The following is a 13,868-nucleotide window of genomic DNA, read 5'->3' on the forward strand; positions in this document are numbered from 1 at the left end:
ATGCTACAATACTATCTGCGTTTGGCTAAATTTAAATGGAAAATCTGACAAATTCCCTGTTTCAGGAGGAAGGAAATTAACTGTGCACACTTCTGGTGGTCATTTTTATACCAACCTCAAAACAGAGGGCTTACTCAGGCTTGTTAAGAGACTCTCAAAGGTGAAATATACGAGTAACTTTTAAACATATCAAATATCCAAGAGTGCTGAAACAGTACAAAAACAAAACAGATAATAATGGGTTGATAACCTGATTAAAAATAATCCTAGAGTATTGTAACAGGGCGAGCAGCCCTGTACAGGATTTGTTTATTTTAGAACAGGGTTTCCCCCTCTGCCTGTGTTATTTTGTATTTATTTGTTTGTTTGTTTATTTATGTATAAATATGATGGCGAAACGCAGCACATTTTGTTATTGTTTTGTTTATAGAAGTGACGGCGTAGCCGTTTGTTTGTTATATTATTTAGTAGCGTGGATGGGATGCCCCATCCACACAGTATTTAGAAAACTTGTGCAGAAGGTGGTCATCTCCCGAATTAATTAGGTGATTTAATTTGTTGCTAATCGGGAGATGGTCACCTGTATAAAAAGCATCTTGTATAAAAGCTCTCTGCGCTCGTGGTGGGTGTATTAGGAGCAGAGAGAGCGTGAGGAATGAGAGAGAGTGAAAATGAAACTTAATAATAATCTAGGAACAGTGAAGGCAATTGCTCAGCCTGACCTGGGTTTTGTTTATATTTTGTGTGCGAGACTTGTTTTTGTTAACATTTTTATTTTGCTCTGTGAGCAAGTGTTTTTTTTTTGTTCAAACCTTTTATTTATTTTTGTTATTTGTTAATAAAAACTGTACCAGCACCGTCTTTCTTTTCAAACTGCAGTGCCTGGTGGAGGTATGACACAGGCCCAGTTTTTGGGATGGAACCGCATAACAGTCTCGCGTTTTGATTGGTCCATGTCTGTCACATGAATATGTCGTCACACGAGTGGAAAAGCTTGCAGGCATTTTTAACATTGTGATCAGAGAGAGAGAGAGTGATCTGCTTTCCACAACCTTACCATTAAAATATAATGTGATATTACGCTGTACTGATATAACAAACTATGGGTAATTACTTTATATGAATCATGTTATGCACGAATGTAAGAATTGGCTTTCTGTGGTGGTGTACTTTTTTCTTTCAAGTAGCATATATCTATAATCGTTTTTGCGATATATTTTAATATAAAATGTATACACTATTGCAGTTTTGTTAGAGGATACATTAGTTTATCTCTAATGTAATCACAGTTTTACATATACACTGCCCCTGTTTTCATTTACGTCGCAAATTCTGGGCCGCTTTGGTTTTTAGATAACGTCCCAAATTCTGGGCCGCTTTGCATTTTCGAATTCAGCCCAGTTTTGGGGTCTCAGCTGACAGCCGAGTTTCTAAGTCATTCATGCAGTTTACCATAAACTGGATCGTGAATTCATTTGAGAGTAACCCTTAGTACATGAATCAAAGTTAATGTATTTTTTACTCTCCCCAGAAATCTTTTTTTTTTTTTAATGAAAAAACAGAAATAAAATGTAAATGTTAAAAAAACGTATTTCTTATTACATGAAGAAACTACATTGCACTGAAATAGATACATGAAAATTAATTAAAGCAGTCGTTTTCCTTTATTAAAGGATAATATTAAAACACATTTTTGGGAAGGAACATGGTATTCCGAAAAAAGGACATCTCATTTTCTTATGTAACGTCCATCAATATATTGTAGTGTTTCAGGTTCTTTTTGGACAGAAATGAGACTGCAACTGTGAGTAGATGAAGGCCGTTTATTTTGACAATAATTAAATAATCGCAAAATAAAATCATAAAGTGAGGGTAAGTAGACTGGGAGTCGACAGTGAAAATAAATGATTGTAGTAATTTTTCTTTTACCCTACCCTTCCCAGTCTTTTCCCCGCCCCTCTTTTGTGCAAAACCTGCACTCCAATTCCCCTCCACCATGCAACCCCGGCATGCACACACCACCATGCAACCCCTGCACACACACACCACCATGCAACCCCTACATGCACACACCAATATGCAACCCCTGCATGCACACCACCATGCAACCCCTACATGCACACACTACCATGCAACCCCTGCACGCACACACCACCATGCAACCCCTACATGCACACACCACTATGCAACCCCTATATGCACACACCACCATGCAATCCCTGCACGCAGACACCACAATGCAACCCCTGCACGCACACACCACCATGCAACCCCTGCACGCATACACCCACCATAGCAATTCTTTGCAAAATATATTTTCGGGTATTCAGCCCCATTCATGTCTATGGCAGTGTTAAAAAACACATTTTCAGTCATATCTCTCGAACCAGAGCACCTACAACCACCGTTCGAAGGGTTCTAGGCCAGCCTGAATGTAACATGCCCAGTTTCGTAGCAATTCTTTGCAAAAAATATTTTCAGGGCGTTCAGGGTGTTCAGCCTCATTCATGTCTATGGCAGGGTTGAAAAACACATTTCAGGCATATCTCCCGAACCCGAGCATGTAGAACCACCATTCAAAGTGATATAGACTCAGAGGAGCACCCCAAACCACCCCCTAAAATGGTGTGGTGGTTCACCCAAAAACTCATGTCATGACGAAAAAATTCACTTTGCCAAGCCGTCCTGGCATCTGAACCATGAAAATGGTGACTCCTTGTGCGGGCCCCATGGGGCCCTGCCACAAAAAAAATCAAGTTCCTAACCCCCACTGAACCCAAGATACGCCCTGTCAAAAATGTCCAAAAACTACCCTTTTTGGGGTCATATCTCCATGACCCCGGGGCCTAGAAACCGGGTTGAACTTCCTAGGGTCATGTCTGGGGGCCCTCTTTCACAGGGAGCCACCCATTTTCAAATGCTACATTTTCAACAAATTTACACATTTTCAGCATGATGGCATGTCAAGGTTGCATTTCCAATAGCTTTTGAGCTCCAGGTTGGCAAAAAAAAGTCTAAACTGGTGTCCTTTCTAGTTGGGGACACGTTGCTTGGAGGGATCGACAGGGGCCCCGAGGTGGACCTCCGTACCACTCCGGGCAGCGGAGTTCTGGGTGAGCTGGAGTGGACGGGTGGCGGACGCAGGGAGGCCAGCCAGGAGGGAGTTGCAGTAGTCTAGTCGGGAGAGTACCAAGGCCTGGACCAGGAGCTGTGTGGCGTAGTTGGTGAGGAAGGGTCGGATTCTTCGGATGTTGCTCAGGAAGAATCAGCAAGTGCGTGCCAGAGTGGAGATGTGCTGGGAATAAGAGAGGCAGGGGTCCAGGGTGACTCTGAGGTTCTTAGCAGAGGAAGAGGGAGAGAGTGTGGTAGATTCCAGAGGAACAGAGATAGAGAGATCAGAGGAGGGGGAGGAGGAGGGAAAGAAAAGGAGGTCAGATTTAGAGAGGTTGAGTTTGAAATCCCATTATAAAACCCCTTTGGGGCAACGCCCACCATCTGGCGGTGGGGTGGCGTATGAACCCGTGGCCGATGTCTTTCTTTAGCTAAGACTCTTGTGCATACAAAGAGTGCACTTCTGAGTTCGTTGGCCCAGGGGTTGTGGAGATATGGGTACGATAAGAGACCACCCCCTTCCCTATGGCAAATCCCATTATAAAAACACCATCGGCGTAAGGCTCGGCCAATGGCGGTCGTACGAACTGGAAGGAACCCATTTTCTTTAGCTAAGACTGTTGTGCATCTAAAGAGAGTACTAGCGAGTTTGTTGGCCCAGGATTTGTGGACTCATGGGATACGACAGGAGAACCGCCCCCCCCCCCCCCCCGACCGCGATTTCCTATAGCAAAATACATACAAAAAATGTCCATTATATATAATGGACATTTTGTAGTGAAATGTGCACATTTTGTAGTGTATTTATGCAACAGAAGCACCAATTTAAGTCCATTCCAAGTGTTTTGTGATCACAGTATCAGCTTGAGTGTATCGGAGCATAGTTTTGCACCAAAAGCGAGCAGATGCGAAAAAAAGCACTATATACCCTATTCTTTAAGATATCACTTTGCAGTGCAAATTTGAGGAACGCAACCACTTAGCAACTTGCAAATTGGTAGTGCAATTTAAAGGCCTGTAGTGTCAGACTGGTAGTCCCTAACTGATTCAAGTGTTTTCAGAATGATTCCTGCAAAGACTGATTTATAAGAAAAAAGAGAGATTGACAAACAGCATTTTGCTTTATATGCAGAAACTGGCAACTACAAGAGGGTGTCAAACAAGCTGTGAATGTCCTAGGAGCCTATAGAGTACCTCTGGGTATGAATCCAGATGCTCGCAGTACCTGTTCTTAGATGTCCGTAACCACTGTATCACTGTATAACTGTATACCCTATAAATATCACTTTTTATTGTGTATTTGAGGAACACAACCAATTACAAACTTCATTTGAATTGCTGTGCTATCAGAATATCAGTGTACAACTTTGCTGGGTATTGCAGTGTATGCTGGGTATCAAAAGGCCTTCACTTTTACAAAAGGCTGTCAAAATTTAAAAAAGGCAGTCAAAGTTACAAAAAAATAAGTTTGCTAACCCAATACTTGTCTTTTTAATTCTGTGCATCCAAATACTTGTAGTTAAAAGTTTTAAGAATTAAGCCTACTGTTTGTTGTTCTGTCCTAAACCAGCAGTTTGTCACCCAAATTATTCTCAATTTTATTGTAACTGAGGTACCGTTCAGTTAAGTGAAAATTGTAAAGGGGTACTCAAGCTGAAACCTCCAGATAGAAGGGGTACAGTTTCAAAAAAAGGTTGAAAACCTCTGACCTACAGTATAAACTATCAGGAATAGATAAGGGAAATATTGACTAATACAATACAATAGGATTTATTTGAAGTTGTTGAAGGGCACTGGCCTCTTAAACCCAGAAGTTCTGATAAAACCCTACGTCTCATTATATATTGATGGACATTACATAAGCAAATGAGATGTCCTTTTTTTTTTTTTTTTTTTTTTTGGTATACCATGTTCCTAAATGTTTTCTGGGGAGAGTAAAAAATACATCAACTTTGATTCATGTACTAAGGGTTACTCTTAAATGGAAAGTGTATTTAAAGCATTGGTCAGCAACTCCATGTGTTTTCATTCTAGATATGAATGAGTGTGAGCTAAATATAGGACTCTGTGGCAAGCACGCGGACTGCATCAATCTACCTGTCTCCTTCAGGTGTGACTGCCATCCTGGATACATGCACCGCCAAGCCAAACAGATATGTTTTGGTAAGAGGCTCAATTTGACATGGGGCAAGAAGTGAGAACGCTATCCTTTTTAAAAGTGTTCCACAGTAAATGCATAGCAGTGTGTAATAAAGCATAGTGGAAACATGGTAAAGCATTGGTAAGTATTTTACAGCCCAGAGACAGAGGTATGGTAAAGCATATTAAAAAACTCAAACCATGGTCAAACTGGAGAATTACTGTGCAAATGTACCATGGTCAATTATAATAAGGACAAACAAACCTATTGAGAAAAAATAGGTTCAACAGAAATATATTTTAGTTTACAAAATAATAATAATTACACAAAGCATATTTTTATTAAATAGACTAACACCATCAATAAATCAGGAAGCTAGTATTTTAATAGAATGCCATTCAATAAACATTAAAAAATAAAACTCCTCCCTGTTTAACAAAATGCATCCTAGATTCATAAAAGCTACACAATAATAACACAATTTTCCAAATTGGTATTACCCTTATAAAAGCATAGTTAAGCATAGTGAAAGCGTGGTAAAGCATAGGCAAACATTACAAAGCACAGAGAGGTATGCAAAAGCACACCAAAAAGCAAACCATGGTAAACTAACCCTTATAAAAGCTTTTCATACTAAAAACTTTGCAAAGCAAAATTTGGCTGGAAAACCACCAATCAGGGTGGCAGGGAGGCAGGGTGTTGTTTGGATCCAGCTGATGACAGAATTGTGAACCACTTGTGTCTTTCCTGTTGATTTGCTGTCCAGTAGCTTCGAATTGAGCCTTCATTACAGGGCCCTGTCACAGACATGATTTACCTTGTCTCTAGACCAGCGTCAGAAAGTATGTTTAAGTAGCTTTGTATGTTATCCGATCAGTTGTAGATTAGAATGTTAAGGGAAAAATACGGTATTTATGCACGGATTGATTTAAAATTTAATTCACAGTTAAGCGTTCCTGCGGGCATCTATGCAAAATAGAAGCTCGCTAGATCTGGAAGCTGATTGGCTGTTCACGCTCAATCATTCTCTAATTTGTTTTAGAAAAATGCGTATTTTAATTGGCGTTCCGGTACTTTAAGATTTAGGACTACACCACTGAGGATGAGTGTTTGACAAATCCACGTGGAAATGGAAAATGCACTATCATAGGAAGCAGTTATAGGCAGGCCGGCTCAAGCAATTTTGAGGCCTGAGGGAAGGGGTACATCATTTTAAAAGTGACAGTTTTATTTATACAATGAACCCTCTATTGTACACACCTCAATATATGAAACTGAAAAATGTAAATCAATATTTATTTAATGAATAAAATCTAATTTTAATTAATAAAAAGAGTTAGTATTTGAGTACTGTTCATGGCAAACAAGACATTTTGACTGAAATACCTTTAAGGGTTCACTTAAATGTATCTTAGCCTACAATAATAATAATAATAATAATAATAATAATAATAATAATAATAATAATAATAACATAAATATACATAAAAATACAGTTTTAGCAAACAGTAATTACATTACGAACAAGCATAAGCAATTTGAAAGTGATATATAAGCTACTTTAGAAGGAACAAGCACTTGAATTTCTTAAACAATCACTCGGAAATGTGAACATTTTAAAATGTTTCCATTTTGAGACCCCCAGCATCACAATAATACCACAGCTCTGATACTTATTTTGAAGTATTCATAGGGCTACTGACATACTAAATCTATTTTGTAGGTCCTCAAAATCACTCCAAAGCGAGAAGCATTTCAAGTTTGACTCCCTCCCCCCTACTAAAGGGGATGTATTTCAGTAAATAGTCATCACTCAGCTTAAATATTTGGCCTGGTTTCATACCTGATCTGTATCTTCCACAACTCATGATAGAAGCAAAATCAAAATCTTCAGGTGTAAGCTGTGGTTGAGTTGACATGGAATGACCCAGCTGTCATTATCTGCTAATTGACCAAGGAGACATGTTGTAAAGCTTGAAACGTATTAGGTGTTACATACGTGTGTCGTCAAAATAATGTGGCTTCCTTTATACCATGTGGCTGGGACTTGATTGATGATCAGTTATTCAATCAAGACCCAGCCACATTCCCCACGTGGGTCTGGCAGGGATGGAATGAACCCCCATCCCTGCCAAACATAATACAATATAATACATCTTTATTTACACACAATATATACAAACACACTATTTACATGTACAGGGCTTCCACCCTGTCACAGCCAGCAAACTTTGTGGAATACTGTATGCCCAATTTAAGCACAATGCTCAGTTATCCCGCAGATACACTATCATTGCATTATGTCCACCACTGTGTCACCACTCTCAAGATACACTATCATTGCATTAGGTCCACCACTGTGTAGGTCTTGAAAAAGTGAAATATGTGTAACTGGTCCAAAAATTAAACTGTCAGATGTTTTTATCCTTTTTTTTCTCTGTTAACAGAAACCGTTTGACAACGTGTGAATACTATAAATCACACATTGCATGTCACTCACATGCAAAATGTGATCTTTTGATTTGTATAATGTCTATCACTTAAACAAAAGTTGTTGTATTCAAATCCACTGCCAAATCGTTATACGTAGCAACTCTATATGGTGCCGCTGCCGTGCCATGGAGCAGGGTATATGCCACAGCACTGGGGTGTACCTATAGTGGTTGTATTGCTTCAATAAAATATGCACTGAATACCTAGTGTACAGGATGTTGTAAGAGAGGTGTTATGGTAGAATAAGTATAAAATAAAATACACTAACACTAAATCTCTGGCTTTCTTACATTTTTACAAAATTAAATACTGCAACCAAAGCACCGCCAGCAAAGCCCACTCCAGCACTCGTCACTTCCACCCACAAAATGGCGGACAGCACTACCCGAAACAACTCAGGTAAGTTGACAATAAAACAAGGTTTTACAGCAAATACACATATACAGAAACAAAGTAAAAGGTTTTAATGGTTTTAATTTTTAACACAGCTAGATTGACGCATCATACTGAAAATGTCCACCTTTTCATTGTGATAGCGCCTCATAAGTAGTAACAATTATTAACCTTTCCTTCTTTTCCTTTTCAGAAACCTCCACCCTGCAGGACAGTGGCTTACACACAACCGGTAAGTAAAAAAAAAAAACATTTGTAGTATTTTTGTTGGTGCAGTTACATATTTGTTAAAAATCACAGTGTTTAAATGAAAAGCACAGTTAAGGACAGTCCAAACAAGTCCATTGCTGGTTTTACAATGTGAGGGACCTTGCTCCACCACAGTCGCGTTACGAAAGACTGTAAAATCACGAAACTTCTAGTTGAAGCACTGAAACTGCACTTTCTTGCTTACGTTTCTTTGCAGAATTAAATCCCACAACCAAAGTACCACCAACACAGACCACTCCAGTACCAGGTATGTTTTTGTGAATTTCAGAAAAATGTTTGACTTTCAATTCAAATCACTCGGATCCTTTAAGACCCAACTTGACAAAGTTCTGAGATCAATCAGCTACTAGGGCCCGAACATAGTTAGATGGGCTGACTGGCCTCCTCTTGTTCATAAATTTCCCATGGTCACATTTTCTTAGGAACTCAACATGATTTAAACAACCCTCCTGAAAGGTTCTGTGAATATGGAAGTTGCATTAAAACGGACGCCACAAGTGTGTCACAATTTTACCCATAACCTTTAACTTCTGTCTTACTAGAGTTTAATTGCAGGAAATTTAGGGACATCCAAATTTTGATGTCAATAATACACTCCAGTAAGACTGATGTAATAATGTCACCAGGATTCACAGAGATATAACGGTGTATCATCAGCACAGAGTGTCACGTTGTCAATTTGTCCAGAACCAAATACTGCAGAAGCATCCACAGGATCATATCCCAAACCTTAATCACAATTTTACCCATAACCTTTAACTTAATCATAACTAACAGAGCATTTAGCACCGGATGAATCAACAAACTGCACACGTGCGACTGTCTCCTTGGGGTTAGTTACCAATGAAGTCACACAGGACAGTGTGAAGATGAAGCTAATAGCAATATTGCATGAAATATTAATATTTGACACTATCTGTAACACAGCTGTACACTAGACCTTCATCTATGGAAAACTGACTGCCCAATGAGAGTATTGAGAGTGGAAACACAAAGTGGATACTAACTGAAATTTCAAATGCGTTTTCATGCAGACATTGATGAGTGCGCCCAAACCCCCTGGCTCTGTGGTCCGAATGCACAATGTACCAACACTGTCGGCAGCTACACCTGCTCCTGTAATCCTGGATTATTTCCTAATACTGGATTGAGATGGATACTCAATCAAACACGGTGTGAAGGTACGTATATAGAAGACACCTTTCACTGGAGTTTACTAGAGCAGAATACACTTCCCACTAGGGCTGTGTTCAAAGGTTGGAATGTTCGTTCGCTAGCCAGGAATTTGAAGGTAGTTCTGAACCTTGAAGGTTCAACAGGAGGCATTCACACACTCAGATGTTTGTTTTTTCCTCTCTGTTAACAGAAGCTGTTTGACAATGTGTGAATACTATAAATCATACATTGCATGTCACGCACATGCAAACTGTGATCTTTTGATTTGTATAATGTCTATCACTTAAACGAAAGTATGGTGCAGCTGCCGTGCCATGGAGCAGGGTATATGCCACAGCACTGGGGTGTACCTATAGTGGTTGTATTGCTACAATAAAATATGCACTGAATACATACTGCGTACAGGACGTTGCAAGAGAGGTGTTATAGTAGAATAAGTATGAAATAAAATATATGCTAACACTAATCATTTAAATTTCAAAAACGGAGCACTGCACCTTTAAAAAAAACAGAGTTGAAAGGTCACAGCACAGAGCACAGGTTTCAGAAAGACAGAAGACAGAAAAAAGAGAAAAAACAGAGAAACCGTGTTTATCTACAGTCTGAAGTATTTCGTTGAGCTAGTATGAGTGGGACCAGGGGAATAAATGTTATAAAGATACATCGGGGTACCCTGCATTGTGCAAAAAAGTTGCAAGCAATAAAGTGTAAGTATTAATTAATCATGATTTTATAAAGGTTGCATCCCTACTTTTTCGAGAACCGGCAATATCTGCGTGAGCCTGCTTTCATTTCCACACAATGCTACAATACTATCTGCGTTTGGAATGTGAAACTGTTCAACAGCTGATATTGCGCAATTTATTCAGCCAGTAATCATGATTATTGTGATAATCGTATAATTGCATTATGGTCCAACACGACTGTATATGTATCAGGAAGTATCACAAGCAGCATCAACGTGTATTTTTTATTTATTTTTTTTAATTATAAAAACATGATTACTGTTCTATATAATGTATTTTTAAACTACATGTGTGTTTTTTTTCCATTCATATGGATTACCTGTAAAATAATAGTATTTTCAATCAAATATAAACTAGTAGCTATGGTGACCAGTAAATTATGCAAATTCTTGCCATTGAAGGTTCGAACCTTGGTTCGGTAATGTGTTCCGAACCGTTGATGGTCAAAATGTACCCTTCGTTACAGCCCTACTTTCCACTAATTATATTTTGTGTTAGTTCCTGTTACACGGTAACTTATTCTCGTGCTGTTTTGTTTTTTCAGATTTAACAAAGATCCAAGATGGGAAAACCTGCAATATTCCAATCAATGTAGGTGATCAGTTTGTTAAAAACATCTAAACTGCTCCAAACAATGAAGTGCTATTCAGAGAGGTGTATATTAAGTAGGGGTGCTGTATTCAGAGAGGTGTATATTAAGTAGGGGTGCTGTATTCAGAGAGGTGTATATTAAGTAGGGGTGCTGTATTCAGAGAGGTGTATATTAAGTAGGGGTGCTGTATTCAGAGAGGTGTATATTAAGTAGGGGTGCAGCCATTTCCGCAGTCAAGGCTAACGCTAATCTAATACAAAATAAATAAAGAAATAAATACGGGGCGCTTGACTTCCTCAGCAATCTAGTCATGTGTCCGCTGATCCTCTCAAATACTACAAGCATTAATACATGGTGAAAGACGTGGTACGAGACTGGAAATCTGTCTGGATTATTCCAGAGATTCAACAGAATTAAATTACATATTTTTCAAGGATGCAGTTTTAGAAATGTATTTCTACAGTGCTTAGAACGTGGTTTATAGCAGTAAAGAGAAATAATTACTTACTTGTTTACCATGCTGACATTATTTATTCCTTATAAAACTTGATGCAAAAAAAATACTTGGACTGCAACAGCTGCAGTTGGATTTGTGTGGGGGTGTGTTTACGCTGCAACCTAACTTGCTTCCAATTCCTTATTCTTATTATGATTGGCTGCAAAGACACCAGGGCTAACAAGTGATTGGATAATGTTTTGTTGGGTGGGTTTTTATTTTGCACAGGTTTCTAGTAACTGTAATATTACTTGTGTAATAGAAAATAAAAACTGACTCATTATTAATATCTCTGAGTCATGGAGCACAAATGAGTTCGAGTTACACAAGTCCTACAAGTATGATAGACTCTAACACAGGCCCGCCACTGATTCTACATACTGGAAATGAGTGCCTATGAAAACATCCCAAAGTTAAAAAAGCAAATGTGGGGCTCCCGAGTGGTGCATCCGGTAAAGGCGCTCCACATGGAGTGCAGGATGCGCCCTATAGCCTGGAGGTCGCTGGTTTGAGTCCAGTATATTCCACTGCTGACCGTGGACGGTAGTTCCCAGGGGGCAGCGCACAATTGTCGAGCGCCGCCCAGGGGGAGGGGAGGCTTAGGTCGGCCAGGGTGTCCTCAGCTCGCCATGCACCAGCGACCCCTGTAGACTGGCCGGGCGCCTGTGGGCTTGCCTGTAAGCTGCCCAGAGCTGTGTTGTCCTCTGACGCTGTACCTCTCGGTTGGCTGTATAGCGGGCCTGCAGAGTGAAAAGAAGTGGTCGATTGACGGCACACATTTCGGAGGACAGCGTGTGTTTGTCTTTGCCGCTCCCAAGTGAGCGCAGGGGTGGTAGCAGTGAGTAAAATCAATTGGCGACTACTAAATTTAAATAAAAGAAGCAAATGCTTCCATTCTTTTGCTGTTAAGATAAATGGTAATATGTGCTTTTCTTTGTTTGTTTTTTTTACAGACCGGGACATCGAGTCACCTAAAAAGTTCCTCGGCCTGGTTTTGTCTCATCACTAACTTCAATTCCATTAACTTTACATCTGGATATCAGCTGCAGGTCAGAGTCACAGTTCAATTACCCTTATCAGTGCAGCTGAACACAGCTTGCTAAACCCTCCCCCTCCCCTCACGAACTCTCAGTACCTTCTGCTGCACAGGACTAAAGAACATAAAGCCAGTCCACTTCTCCCCGCTCACTCTCCTTGCGAATGACTGCTTTCTTGTTTAGTCAGTTAGAGCACAGGTCTCAACATAGTCTATGTATACAAGCCAGTTTGTTTTCTCTATCTCCACTGAGTTTACAGCAGTATGTATTTGAATAGAATATTGCTCTTCACGTCTAGATATGTGTTATCCAGATCTCTATTGTAACCCTATCAATTCCTTGGAGAACAGCCGTGAGCATATATAGTCTGCTGTCTTATAATATTACTATTACAAGAATTTTTTGAGAAATCTTGTGATTTTTGTGTTTTGATTTGAGAGCAACTACAGATATATTTCCCTTGGCATCAGAAATTTGGAACGACTTCATTGAAAACAGCATTGCCTGTTTCAAGCTAAACATAAAACGTTACATGGACAAGCAGCTGTTTCTGACAAAAGCTCGGTGTCACTGGACACAATACATGTCAAATAAACCTGTCAAATTTGGGATAAAGTTTTGGCTGGCAGCAGACCCAACCCCTTCCTGTGCAAAGATGAAACTCATCAAGCGGGTCAGAAATAAAGTACAACGAAAAAAGAAAACACCCTTTTGAAAACTGCCATTGAAAAATATAAATTATCACACTAATATATACCATTACATTTTATTGCTAAACTCATAGCCTTTTCAAGTCAAACATTTGACAGTAGCTTTAAGAAACAAATTTCATCAAAAAGGAAACTGATAAGAAAAGATTTTACACTGAGAAAAATAATTTGAGCTCACGGCTGAGATGCTGTTCCACAGACTCTGTGTGCTGTGTGAAGAAAGTGTGTGCCAGTTTCAGGATCCTTTTCTCAATGAAGTGTAAGAATATCGTGAACTCTGACAAGTGTGACATATTGTAGCTTCAGCATTGTTGCAGGAAGGAGTCGGAATATTTCAATCTTCATAAAAGCCCCCTGCCTCCCAGTGTGCAGTTTGTACGTTTTCAGACAATGAAGGTAATTTTGCATGCCCCCTTAAGGGATTAATGGACTTCCATTTCTTTCAGCAAGTGGCTGGTGTTTTAAGCTCTGCTCTGAATGACATTTCCTTGTGGAGTAACCTGACCAGGGATGAGAAGTCTGTTGCAGCTGAAGCATACCTGGACACTGTAGAGAGGGCAATGCTACAGTTGACTGAGCCTTCAGATGTTCTCTTAAGGAAAAATGTGCGCTCAGACAATCTAGGTAAGGAGGAGTCCTTTACCCATTATCAATAGAACTAGAACATGGAGTGATAGAACTAGAACAGGCACAGCAAGAGAAAG

The 13,868-nt window shown here is 39.6% G+C and overlaps 1 protein-coding gene across 3 annotated transcripts in view; it reads left to right on the forward strand.

Annotated features, from left to right (window-relative positions):
* The window catches only part of LOC117965611 (adhesion G protein-coupled receptor E1-like), a 56,962-nt gene that overhangs the window by 23,754 nt on the left and 19,340 nt on the right, over nt 1-13,868 (forward strand). For 2 of the 3 annotated variants that reach the window (XM_059007024.1, XM_059007023.1), the window contains exons 5-12: nt 5,146-5,274; nt 8,066-8,143; nt 8,331-8,369; nt 8,604-8,654; nt 9,442-9,588; nt 10,874-10,920; nt 12,371-12,466; nt 13,611-13,788. In XM_059007024.1, the coding sequence (XP_058863007.1) occupies nt 5,146-5,274; nt 8,066-8,143; nt 8,331-8,369; nt 8,604-8,654; nt 9,442-9,588; nt 10,874-10,920; nt 12,371-12,466; nt 13,611-13,788 (765 nt within the window). The remainder of the gene's footprint in view (nt 1-5,145; nt 5,275-8,065; nt 8,144-8,330; nt 8,370-8,603; nt 8,655-9,441; nt 9,589-10,873; nt 10,921-12,370; nt 12,467-13,610; nt 13,789-13,868) is intronic. The other variant, XM_059007025.1, reaches the window with a different exon arrangement.

This window comes from Acipenser ruthenus, chromosome 34 (genome assembly GCF_902713425.1).
Source record: "Acipenser ruthenus chromosome 34, fAciRut3.2 maternal haplotype, whole genome shotgun sequence".
In the NCBI taxonomy this organism is placed as follows: domain Eukaryota; kingdom Metazoa; phylum Chordata; class Actinopteri; order Acipenseriformes; family Acipenseridae; genus Acipenser; species Acipenser ruthenus.